Below are 13,263 nucleotides of genomic sequence, written 5' to 3' on the forward strand. Positions count from 1 at the left end.
TATGTAATATTTATATATAATTTTATTATGACAGTATATATGATATAGTCTACATATTATAATATTATTTTTAATATTTAATATTTTTAATATTAATAAAAACTTTGTACAGCTGTACATGTTTTAAACTAAATGTTTCACAAGGGCCAAAACGTTTAAACAATTTAAATTTATGAAGTAAAAAATTGTAGTAAGCTAAGGTTATTACAGGAAAAAATTTTTTATAAATTTAGTGTAGCCCAAGTGTACAGTGTTTACAAAGTCTAGAATAGTGTGTAGTCATGTCCTAGGGACCTTCACATTCACCCACCACTTAGTCACTCAGAGCAACTTCTTTTTTTTCTTTTTTTTGAGATGGAGTCTCAGTCTGTCGCCCAGGCTGGAGTGCAGTTGTGCGATCTAGGTTCACTGCAACCTCTGCCTCCTGGGTTTAAGCCATTCTCATGCCGCACCCTCCTGAGTAGCTGGGCCTACCGGCGCATACCACCACGGCTAATTTTTGTATTTTCTTTTTTAGCAGACGGGGTTTCACCATGTTGGCCAGGATGGTCTCAATTTCTTGACCTTGTGATCCGCCTTTCTTGGCCTCCCAAAGTGCTGGGATTACAGGCATGAGTCACCACACCTTGCCACGCAGAGCAACTTCATGTCCTGCAAGCTCCATTTTTGGTAAGTGTCCTTGACAGGTGTGCCATTTTTATCTTTTATACTGTATTATTTTTTTTTTTTTCAGAGTCTCGCTCTGTTGCCCAGGCTGGAGTGCAGTGGCGCAATCTCAGCTTACTGCAACCTCCGCCTCCTGGATTCAAGCAATGCTCGTGCCTCAGCTTACCTGAGTAACTGGGACTACAGGCGTGCGTCACCACACCCGGGTAATTTATTTTTAGTAGAGACAGGGTTTTGCTATGTTGGCCTGGCTGGTCTCGAAGTTCTGACCTCAGATCATCCACCTGCCTCGGCCTCCCAAAGTGCTGGGATTACAGGAGTTAGCCACTGCGCATGGTCCTATATTGTGTTTTTAATATATTTTTCCTATGTTTAGATATGCAAATACTTACCATTGTGTTACAATTGCCTACAGTCTCCAGTACCACAATATGCTGTATAGGTTTGTAGCCTAGGAGCAATATCTCCATTGATAAGTAACATATCCCCATTGATAAGTAACACATGACTGTATATCATCTTATAAAAAGTGCATAAATCAGGACAAATGGCCATGCACTTGTTCCTTCCAGTAGAAAGGTATCAAAAACTCAAAAGAAAAAAGGAGTTTTCATGTCTGAGGCATTACTACTTAACTAAATTTGAGGAATATCAACTTTCTGTATTTTTTTCTGTGGGAAATTTGCAAAGATAATGCAGAATACTGAGTTCGGTCACTGTTGGGAAATAGGAGAGCAGCCATTAGGATTTTAAAGGTCATTTCCAAGCATTTAGGTGTGTGTATATGTATGATGGATCCTTCAAATACACTTTTTTTTTTTTTGAGACACAGCCTTGCTCTGTTGCCCAGGCTCAAGTGCAGTGGCGCAATCTCAGCTCACTGTGACCTCCACCTCCTGGGTTCCAGCAATTCTCCTGCCTCAGTCTCCCAAGTAGGTGGAACTACTTTTTGTATTTTTAAAAGAGAGGGGGTTTTGCCATGTTGGCCAGGCTGGTCTTGAACTCCTGAGCTCAAGTGACCTGCCTGCCTCAGCTTCCCAAAGCGCTGGGATTACAGGTGTGAGCCACCATGCCCAGCCCAAATATACCCTTAATAGTTAATATTAATATTTAAATAAAACTAAAGCATTAGCACGTCATGGTTTTGATCTTAAAAAAAAAAATCATTTGTAAATCTGTCTGGACTGAGATGGATGGCTTAATTTGTATTGTCCTACCCTGATGAGCACTGGGGGGATATGGTTATCATCCTGCTTTTGATCTACCAAAAGGGGTGAAGAACATCTGCATTTTACACTTTATTTAACATTAATAAAATGATAAATACAGTTACAGGCAAATGACAATTCAGTACACTTAGTTAGATAATAGTTTAAAATTTACATATTCACAAACTTGTAGATTCTTCACCACCATGGAATATTTTAGTCTATGTAGTCAAAGTCTTCTGGAATTCCAAAAGTTTTATCAATTTTATTTTCTTCAAACCCATATTTTCTTTTGGCCCAAGATTTTATTGCAAATATGTTATCTATAAAGAAAATTGAGAAATAATTTTGAGAAAAACATAATCATAAAAATTTCAAGTACAATTATCTTCATTGTTCTTTTACTTCCTTCTATTAACTTTCAGATATATCAAAATAAGGAGTTTTCTGTATTTTTAAGAGTAATGGCAACTAATTAAAAAGTATTTAAGGTCAGGTGCGGTGGCTCATGCCTGTAATCCCAGCACTTTGGGAGGCCAAGGCAGGCGGATCATGAGGTCAGAAGTTTGAGACCAGCCCGGCCAAGATGGTGAAACCCCGTCTCTACTAAAAATACAAAAATTAGCTGGGCGTGGTTAGTGGCAGGCACCTGTGTCACAGCTACTCGGGAGGCTGAGGCAAGAGAATCATTTGAACCTGGGAGACGGAGGTTGTGGTGAGCAGAGATTGCACCACTGCACTCCAACCTAGGCAACAAGAGTGAAACTCCGCATCAAACAAAAAGTATTTAAATGCTATTTTGAACAAGTTAATAGATCTCATATTTAAAAATTCTATAGGCTGCTTGCTGCTAAATACCAGACTTAAGAATAATACAAAAACAGGGACAGGTTAATGGTGTCTCTTCTACATTTCCACAGCAGAGGCCAGGACTGTTGCCTCAGGAATTAAAGTTGCTCCTGTTCCCAAAGGGAACACATTCTCTCCAGACCCTTCTTCCTGTCCCACAGACAGTAATGGCTTCCAGACAATCAGGCCAGTAGTAGGGAGAGGGGGTGGGGAGCAGGGAAAGGGGTTCTCTTAAGACTAAGAATAGAAATGTCCTCAGCATCTCCTGGGGGGATTTAAAATGCATTAACGACTGAAAAAAAGTGGTACGTCTACTTCAGGAGATTTATCCCAAGGAAAGAAAACAAACTGTGTACAAGGATTTTTGGTCAAGGGTCTTTATTCCAGTGCCATTATAGAAAAAATAAAAGCAATCTAAATGTCTACTCATCAGGAAGCTAGTGAGGGAGGCAGGACAGTGCCAGTGTGCTCACAGTGGCTGCACTTGAGAGGGTGGGAGCAACAGTGGATTTTTTTTCCCTTTTTTTTTTTTTTCCTTGAGACAGGATCTTGCTTTGTCTCCCAGGCTGGAGTGCAGTGAGTGGTGCAATCTCAGTTCACTGCAGTCTCCACCTTCTAGGCTCAGGTAATCCTCCAACCTCAGCCCCACAAGTAGCAGAGACAACAGGCGTGCACCACCACACCCGGCAACTTTTGTATTTTTTGTAGGGATGAGGTTTCACCATGTTGCCCAGGCTGGTCTCGAACTCCCGAGCCCAAGCAATCCACCCACCTCGGCCTCCCAAAATGCTGGGATTACAAGTGTGAGCCACTGTGTCCAGCCTTTCTTTTCTTAATTTCATACATTTCTTTAATGTACATATACAACCTTTATGATGAAAATGTATTACACACACAGAAAAAAACGATGGTATAAGATTTTATAGCTTGTCAGAGTATTCTGTAAAATGTTAAACAATCTATTAGTAGTGATAATGAAGTAAAGGGTTAGAATAGGTTCTTCTGGAATGTTATGGGCCGAATCATTTCCCCCCAAATTTGTATGTTGAAGTCCTAGCCCCTACGACCTCAGAATGTGACTATATTGAAACATATCTTTAAAGAGGTGATTAAGTTAAAATGAGGTCATTGGGATGGGCCCTAATCCAGTAGGATTGGTGTCTTTATAAGAAAAGGATCACGAGGTCAAGAGATAGAGACCATCCTGGCCAACATAGTAAAATCCTGCCTCTACTAACAATACAAATAAATTAGCTGGGCGTGGTGGCGTGCACCTGTAGTCCCAGCTATTCAGGAGGCTGAGGCAGGGGAATCGCTTGAACCCAGGAGGCAGAGATTGTAGTGAGCTGAGATAGTGCCACTGCACTCCAGCCTGGCGAAAAAGCAAGACTCCATCTAAAAAAAAAAGCAAAAAGAGAAAGGAAAAGGATTGGCTGGGTGCAGTGGCTCACGTCTGTAATCCCAGCACTCTGTGGGGGCCGAGGCGGGCAGATTGCCTGAGGTCAGGAGTTTGAGAGACCAGTCTGGCCAACATGGTGAAACCCCATCTCTACTAAAAATACAAAAATAATTAGCCGGGTCTGGTGGCGTGCACCTGTAATCCCAGCTATTCAGGAGACTGAGGTAGGGAAATTGCTTGAACCAGGGAGGTGGAGGTTGCAGTGAGCTGAGATTGTGCCACTGCACTCCAGCTTGGGCAACATAGCAAGACTCCATTTCAAAAAAAAAAAAGGAAATTTGAACACACTGAGAGACACAGGAAAGACTGTGAGAGGACACAGTGAGAAGGAAGACCTACAGAAGAAACCAAACCTGCCAACATCTTGATATTGAAATTTGATTCTCCAGGATGGTGAGAAAAATTTCTATTGTTTAAGCCACCCTATCTGTGATACTTTGTTCTGGCATCTCTAGAAAACTAATACATGGAGTTTGATCACTTTTAAAATATTTTTTCTATGGAAGTTTAATTCCAAGTATCAAATAATGATAAACACATTTCTGGAATGAATTTTATGGAGAATACTACTGCATCAAATAGAATAATGTTAACAAAATTAATTTCTTTCAATTAAAGTGTTATGGAATGTCAACAGATATTAAAATGATCTTTAGTCTTTGTAACAATCTAAAATGAATCTTTACTTTTCACAATAACCTAAGAGAGAATGTTAAAATACCACCATAAGGTATTCTAGGATAATTTTTACCAGTCTCTGCCCAACCAGTACATTCTTGCTAATCACACCCAAATGTTATAGAGGGTCTGCTGCTACATAAGACAAATATCAGGTGTACTGCAGATATTACAGAATGTGAAGAACCTATGCCTTCAAGTTGACACAAGAGAGAAAAAATAATAATTACTTTTTTTTTTTTGAGACAGAGTCTGGCTCTATCGCCCAGGCTGGAGTGCAGTGGCCGGATCTCAGCTCACTGCAAGCTCCGCCTCCCGGGTTTACGCCATTCTCCTGCCTTAGCCTCCCGAGTAGCTGGGACTACAGGCGCCCGCCACCTCGCCCGGCTAGTTTTTGTATTTTTTAGTAGAGACGGGGTTTCACGGTGTTAGCCAGGATGGTCTCGATCTCCTGACCTCGTGATCCACCCGTCTCGGCCTCCCAAAGTGCTGGGATTACAGGCTTGAGCCACCGCACCTGGCCAATAATTTATTACTAAACAATTACAAAGTGATAGGTGTCTCAGAGAGAAAAGGCCAAGTCTTATGTGTATAGCTTACAAGACAGGCTTCATGAATACAGAAAGATTTCTAGGAAATGAGAGAACAGATACAACAATGCAGGAAGCTTACAGGGAATCAACTTCAAACCTGGATCAGAAAAGAGAATGAGGCATCAGGGTAAGACTACTGAATAGCCTCTACAGGAAGGATTTCCTGATTTATAGAGGGATAAGAAACCATTTCATTATAAACATTTAAAGGTTAAAAGCAAGAAAAAGAACAAATAAAAACCTCTCCACAACAATGCCTAATGGACCAATTCAAAGAAGACTCTGACTAAACATTTCTTTGGACCACTGGATGTCGGCCTTCAAGATAATGTCACTGACAATCTTGATAGTTCATTCTCTGTCAAATAATTTCCCTATTTAATGTAGGAATTTTTATAAATGGATATAGAATAACTTTTTTATTTTAAACAAACAACCTTAAGGCTGTTTGATTTATACGGTGGCACGGCGAAGATACCTATAGGAATAGGATGAGCAATATCATTTGCAATGAATCTAGGTTAGGCCCTGGCAATACCTATCCCTCTTCACTCATTAAGATGCCTCTCATATGTGTTTACAAAAACCTCACCATCTTAATTATTAAGCAAGGTTTCATATGATATCATTGAAATCACACTTAAAGTGTATTTAACGTCACCAAACATTTAGATGTGGCATTTCTATACTTAGACTCTGAGGTAATCTCTCATCCTATAGAACTGAGATACTGAATTGTTGAACAGTATATATTCTCAATTCTAGATACATTTTTAAGGACTTTTTTTTTTCTTGAGACAGTGTCTCACTCTTGCCCAGGCTGGAGTGCAGTGGCACGATCTCAGCTCACTGCAACCTCTGCCTCCCGGGTTCAAGCAATTCTCCTACCTCAGCCTCCTGAGTAGCTAGTGTTACAGGTGTGTGCTACCATGTCTGGCTAATTTTTGTATTTTTAGTAGAGACAGGGTTTCATCATGTTGGCCAGGCTGGTCTTGAACTCCTAACCTCAAGTGATTCTCCTGCCTTGGCCTCCCAAAGTGCTGGGATTACCGGCATGAGCCACCACGCCCGGCCAGAGCTTTTTTTAAGTAAAAAGAAAGCAAACTTTCTTTCTATATGATAATTTTAATATGAATATTAAAGCAAACTTTAATAGCTATATGATAAATAAGATTGCGATTTCATTAAAAAAAACAAAACTAAAGGCCAATTATATTGATTTTGCCAATCTACCTAATTCTAAAATAGACTAGGAAAAAAATAATTCTTATTTTATTACTGTTTCCTTTTTGTTTGTTGTGAAGGTGGCGGTTTTCTGAGGTGTGATGCTTTATCTCTTATCTCCGTCTTTCATAACACATGTTTATGCTGGAAGCAGGAAGAAGTAAGCTGTAACTTTAAATGGAAATATGGTTCTTAACAGCTGTTTCTGCTATTCTAAAAATATCTTTCTTCCTCATGGTTTTAAAAGTCCCAGGTTCTTCTGTAGCTAATAGGATAGGGAAAAAAAAAGCCATTCCAAATGTTTTTCCAATTATAATTTTGGAAGTGTATGATCAATTGGAAATCATGAACTTTTTTAAGAGAAGAAAAGGAAAAGAGGAGTATTTATCTACGTGTCCAACATGGTGCTGACGGGCTTACAAACTGTCTTATTTAATCCTCCCAGAATGGGAGGTAGGTATTATTTATCCACAATGAACAGATGAGGAAGCAGGCTGAGAGGGGGTCAAGAGGTCACACAGCAAGTAAGGAGAACAGCTTGGATTCTTTTCAAAGCCAGGTTCCTCCCACTACACACACATGCTGCCTGTGCCTACTGTGTGCTGAGCCTCTTTGTTGAAAATACTGGGGGAAATCACCTTGGATTTCTGTCTTATTTTTAACCTAAAAATCCATATTTATTTATACTTCGTGGGACACTTATTTCATTACTCTCTTTCATGTCAGTTTGCTTTTTTACCCTCCTCTGTTCTTATCACTAAAGCATTACCTTACTTAAGAAATAACTTTGTAATAAATAAAACTGCAATTTCAGAAAAAAAAAAACCCTAAAGGCCAATTATATTGATTTTACCAACCTATTTAATTATAAAATAGAGTAGGAAAAAAATAATTCTTATTTTTTTGTGTGAAACAGAGGCCTGGACAGGGAGTCAGAGAAACCTGGCTCCAGCGTCTGTTCTTCCAGTGACTAATCACCTTTGACTAACCAAACATAGTCACTTTAAGTCAAGCCAAAAAAGCTGGATTCTAATTCCTGTTCTGCTGTCTGACTAATGTGTGGCCTTGGACTCCTGAGGGTCTTAGTTTTGTCTCCTAAATTAGGGATAATAATCATATCTACCTCACAAGATTATCATGGAGATAAAATGAGAATGAACCATAGACATTACAATAACTGGCATATAGTCAGTCCTCAACAAACCTTAGCTATTATTATTATTAGCAAGAATATAAATCTTTAAGATTCCATTATCTTAAAGTGTATCTTACATTAATATATATGAAAGTTAAGTGATTAGCCCAAGTGACTTATCTTGGGAAAAGTTGTACAAAAGTTAAACTGGAAGCAATCATTAGTTTTACAAAAATATCTTATACTTTACAAAATGACTCATAAGATTATAAAAAATAACCTTAAATAACTGAAATGATTTAATATGTAAACATCTGAGTAATGCATACATTTTTCAGAAACGTCCTTTCTTGAACAAAGCTAGCACAAGGTATGTGAATTTCACATCACAGTAAGTGTGAAGGGAGTTTACAGTTTATTTATCAGTATTATTATGGTACATACCAGTCCATCTGTTAGCAGCTTCTTTGGCTACTTTATTTGCTTGGCCTGAAAAAAAATTATATATATAAAATGAAATGTATTTATATATATAAAATTATCTTTAGCTATGTGTACATTTATATTTTTTCATATGAACAAAATTTTTATAAAATTTATATATAAAATGGCTATGAAAAAAGCTGAAATAGTGACATAATATTGTATTTTACAAACTCTTGCAAATTCCTAAGGAAATTTAGGGAGCTGCAGTAATATTAGTAATTAATGGAAAGTTAAAGTGAACAATTTCCCTTTCCTAAGTGTCCATCATCATTGTACTTGCTCCTTTAAAGGCAACATGTAAGTTTAAATGACATGTTTTTCAAAGAACTCACCATACCAAAATACAACAACTTAAATGTAATAAGAATTTTACTATACAGGCATTATAAGACCACAGTAAGTGTGACTCTAAAAAAAATTTTAGTGATAAGAAAGTAGTCCCATAGAAGGAAGTATTTACTTTTACTTTATAGTTAAATACACATCATGCTATCAAATGTATCTGTATGTGTATTATGTACTTCAAGTTAATCTGCACAGCACATAACAGTGCCATGATTAATGGGGCATTAACTATTACTTAAAATGATGGCATTTTAAATTGAAAGATACTTTATATGTTACAAAATTCAGCATACTAAACTATAAAATTCAGTAATTTTCATTTATTTACTTATTTAGGGACTGGGTGTCACTGTCTCCCTAGCTGGAGTGCAGTAATGTAATCATAGCTCACTGTAGCCTCAAACTCCTGGGCTTAAGCAATCCTCCTGCCTCAGTTTTCTGAGCAGCTGAGACTACAGGAATGTGCCACCATGCCCAGCTCATTTTTTTTATTTCTTGTAGAGATCCCCTATCTCTACAAGATATCCTGCTATGTTGTCAGGGTGGTCTCAAACTCCTGGCCTCAAGTGATCCTCCTCATCTTGGCCTCCTAAAGTGCTGGGATTACAGGTACGGGACACGATGCCTGACCTTCAGTGGTTTTTATGATATTCACAAAATTGTACAACCATTACTACTATTTAACTCCAGAACATTTTTTCATCACCCAAAAAAAACCCTTGTGCCCCTTAGCACTCACTCCACATTCCTTCTCCCTCCATTTCCCGGCAACTACTAACCTAGTTGCTGTCTCTTCTCTATGGATTTCCCTTTTGTGTACATTTCATATGAACGAAACATGCAATATGTGGTCTTTTAGGTCAGGCCTCTCTCACTTAACACAATGTTTTCAAGGTTCATTCATGTATCAACACCTCATTCTTTTTTAAGCTAAGTACTATTTTACAATTTGCTTATCCATTCATCAGCTGATGGACATTTGGGTTGTTTCTGCTAATACGAATAATAATTTTTGTGTGAACATGTTTTCAATCATCTTGGGTATGTATTTTGGGGAAGATATAAATTGTTTGCCAAAGTGGTAGCACCACTTTATAATACCACCAGCAATCTAAGAGGTCCAGTCTCTCCACATCCTCATCACTTATTATTTTCTATTTTTTTTGAGACGGAGTTTCGCTCTTGTTGCCCAGGGTGGAATACAATAGTGTGGTCTTGGCTCACTGCGGCTTCCGCCTCCCGGGTTCAATCAATTCTCCTGCCTTAGCCTATGCCACCACACCCAGCTAATTTTGTATTTTTACTAGAGATGGGGTTTCACCACGTTGGTCAGGCTGGTCTCCAAGTCCTGACCTCAGGTGATCCGCCTGCCTTGGCCTCCCAAAGTGCTGGGATTACAGGCGTGAGCCACCGCACCCGGCCTCATTATTTTGTTTTTACATTATAGCTATCCTAATGGGTGTTGATATGGTTTGGCTGTGTCCCCACTCAAATCTCATCTTGAATTGTAACTCCCACAATTCCCACATGTTGTGAGAGGACCCCAGTGGGAGGGGATTGAATTATGGGGGCAAGTCTTTCCTGCACTGTTCTCATGATAGTGAATGAGTCTCACAAGATCTGATGGCTTTAAAAATGGGAGTTTCCCTGCACAAGCTCTCTTCTCTTGTCTGCCATCACGTGAGACATACCTTTCACCTTCCACCATGATTTTGAGGTTTCCCCAAATGCGTGGCACTGTAAGTCCAATAAACCTCTTTCTTTTGTAAATTGCCAAGTTTCAGGTATGTCTTTATCAGCAGTGTGAAAACAGATTAATACAAGTGTGAAGTAGTATCTCACTGGGGTTCTGATTTGCATTTCCTAATGATTTTGTGCATCTTTTCATGTGCTTATTGGCTATCTGTGTATCTTCTTGGGGGAAGTGTCCGTTCATATCCTTTGCTCATTTTTCAATTGGGTTGTCTTTTTATTGTTGTATTATGAGTTCTTTATATATTTTGGATACTAGGCACTTGTCAGATACAGAACTTGTGAATATTTTCTTCCATCCTGAGTTCACTTTTCACTTTCTTTTTTTCTTTTTGTGATGGAATCTCTCTCTGTTACCCAGGCTGGAGTGTAATGGTGCAATCTCGGCTCACTGCAACCTCTGCCTTCCTGGTTCAAGTGATTCTCCTGCCTCAGCCTCCCGAATAGCTGGGATTATAGGTGTGTGCCACCACGACTAATTTTTGTATTTTTAGTAGAGATGGGGTTTCACCATGTTGGCCAGGCTGGTCTCGAACTCCTGGCCTCACATGATCCACCCACCTCGGCCTCCCAAAGTGCTGAGATTACAGGTGTGAGCCCCTGTGCCCAGCCTCTTTTTATTTTCTTGATATTGTAAAAAAATTTTTAATTTTGATGAAGTTCATTTATCTACTTTTTCTGTGGTTGTTCCTGCTTTTGGTGTCATATTCAAGAACTGTTGCTTAACCCAAGGATACAGAAATATAAATCTGTTTTCTTCTAAGAGTTTTATAGTTTTAGCTCTTCCATATAGGTCTTTGATCCATTTGAGTTAATTTTTTTGATGTAAAGTGGGGGTTCAGATTAATTCATTTGCATGTAGATATCCAGTTGTGCCAAATACCATTAGCTGAAAACATGATTTCTTTCCTGATTCCATGGTCTTGGCACCTTTGTTGAAAATCAATTGGGTTTATTTCTGGACTCTTGATTCCATTAATCTGTATGTGTATTCTTTCTTTTTTTTTTTTGAGACGGAGTCTCACTCTGTTGCCCAGGTTGGAGTGCAGTGACGTGATCTCGGCTCACTGCAAGCTCCGCCCCCCAGGTTCACACCATTCTCCTGCCTCAGCCTCCTGAGTAGCTGGGACTATAGGCACCCACCACCATGCCTGGCTAATTTTTTATATTTTTAGTAGAGACAGGGTTTCACCGTGTTAGCCAGAAGGATCTTGACCTCGTGATCTGCCCGCCTCGGCCTCCCAAAGTGTATATGTCTATTCTTATACCACTACCATACTGTCTTGATAACTGTAGTCTTATAGTAAGTTATGAAATTGAAAAATGTGAGTCTGTAACTTTGTTCTTTTTCAAGATTCTTTTGATTATTCTGTATCTCTTGCATTTCCATATGAAACTTAAGATCAGTTTACCAATTTCTGCAAAAAAGCAGCTGAAATTTTGATCGGTTTAGCATTGAATCAGTAGATCAATTTGGGGAGTATTTCCTTAATAATATTGTGTTTCAGCCGGGTGCAAGAGCTCACGCCTGGATTCCTAGCACTTGGGGAGGCTGAGGCAGGAGGACTGCTTGAGTCTAGGAGTTCGAGACCAGTGTAGCCAACATAGTGGGACCCCATTTCTACAAAAGATAATGAAAAAAAAAATTAGCCAGGTGTAGTGGTGTACACTTCCAGTCCCAGCTACTAATTTTTTTCTATTTCTCTTTCGTCTAGCTAAAAGTGTGTCTACTTTGTGATCCACTTAAAGAACCAATTTTTGGGTCGCGTGTGGTGGCTCATGCCTGTAATCCTAGCACTTCTGGAGGCTGAGGTGGACAGATTACCAGAGGTCAGGAGTTTGAGACAAGCCTGGCCAACACGGCAAAATCCCATCTCTACTAAAAACACACAAAAAAAGCTGGGCATGGTGGCGCGTGCCTGTAGTCTCAGCTACTCAGGAGGCTGAGGCAGGAGAATCGCTTGAACAAGGGAGGTGGAGGTTATAGTGAACCGAGATCGTGCCATTGTACTCCCACAAGAGCAAAACTCCGTTTCAAAAAAAAAAAAAAAAAAGGGCCATGCGCAGTGGCTCACACCTGCAATCCCAGCACTTTGGGAGGCTGAGGCGGGCAAATCACGAAGTCAAGACATCGAGACCATCCTGGCCAACATGGTGAAACCTCGTCTCTACTAAAAATACAAAAAAAAAAGCTAGGCATGGTGGCGCGTGCCTGTAGTCTCAGCTACAGGGGAGGCTGAGGCAGGAGAATTGCTTCAACCCAGGAGGCGGAGGTTGCAGTGAGCTGAGATCATGCCACTGCACACCAGCCTGGTGACAGAGCAAGACTCCACCTCAAAAAAAAAAAAAAAAAAAAAGAACCAATATTTGGTTTTTATTTTCTTGTTTTTCATTTCTCTTTGAACATATTTGAAGTGTTTTTGTCTAGTAAGTAAGTCCAACACATGGGCTTTCTCAGGAACAGTTTCCATTGAAAACAGTTTCCACTGAAACATTTTTATTCCAGTGTGTGAGCCATAGTTTATTTCTTTGTATGTCTTGCATCTTTTTGTTGCAAAACTGGACATTTAAAATAATGTTAGCCTGAGTAACATGGTGAAATCCTGTCTCCACAAAAAACACAAACATTAGCTCAGCATGGTGGCACGTGCTTGTAGTTCTAGCTACTCAGGGGACTGAGGCAGGAGGATTGCTTGAGTCCAGGAGGTTGAGGTTGCACCAAGTCATGATCATGCCACTGCACTCCAGCTGAGGTGACAGAGTGAGAATGTCTCAAAAAAAAAAAAAAAAGTAATAATTAGTTTAAAAAATAATATAAGGCACCTGTAATCCCAGCTACTTCGGAGGCTGAGGCACAAGAATCACTTG

The 13,263-nt window shown here is 39.4% G+C and overlaps 1 protein-coding gene across 2 annotated transcripts in view; it reads right to left on the bottom strand.

Annotated features, from left to right (window-relative positions):
* Positions 1 to 1,851: 1,851 nt before the first annotated feature.
* MND1 (meiotic nuclear divisions 1 homolog (S. cerevisiae)) overlaps positions 1,852 to 13,263 on the bottom strand; it is a 74,274-nt gene continuing 62,862 nt past the window's right edge. For both annotated transcript variants that reach the window (XM_011959777.1, XM_011959778.1), the window contains 2 exons: positions 8,257 to 8,301; positions 1,852 to 2,197 (listed from right to left, as the gene is read on the bottom strand). In XM_011959777.1, the coding sequence (XP_011815167.1) occupies positions 2,091 to 2,197; positions 8,257 to 8,301 (152 nt within the window). In that variant the 3' untranslated portion in view covers positions 1,852 to 2,090. The remainder of the gene's footprint in view (positions 2,198 to 8,256; positions 8,302 to 13,263) is intronic.

The sequence above is a fragment of the Colobus angolensis genome, unplaced genomic scaffold, assembly GCF_000951035.1.
Source record: "Colobus angolensis palliatus isolate OR3802 unplaced genomic scaffold, Cang.pa_1.0 Scaffold5, whole genome shotgun sequence".
NCBI lineage: Eukaryota > Metazoa > Chordata > Mammalia > Primates > Cercopithecidae > Colobus > Colobus angolensis.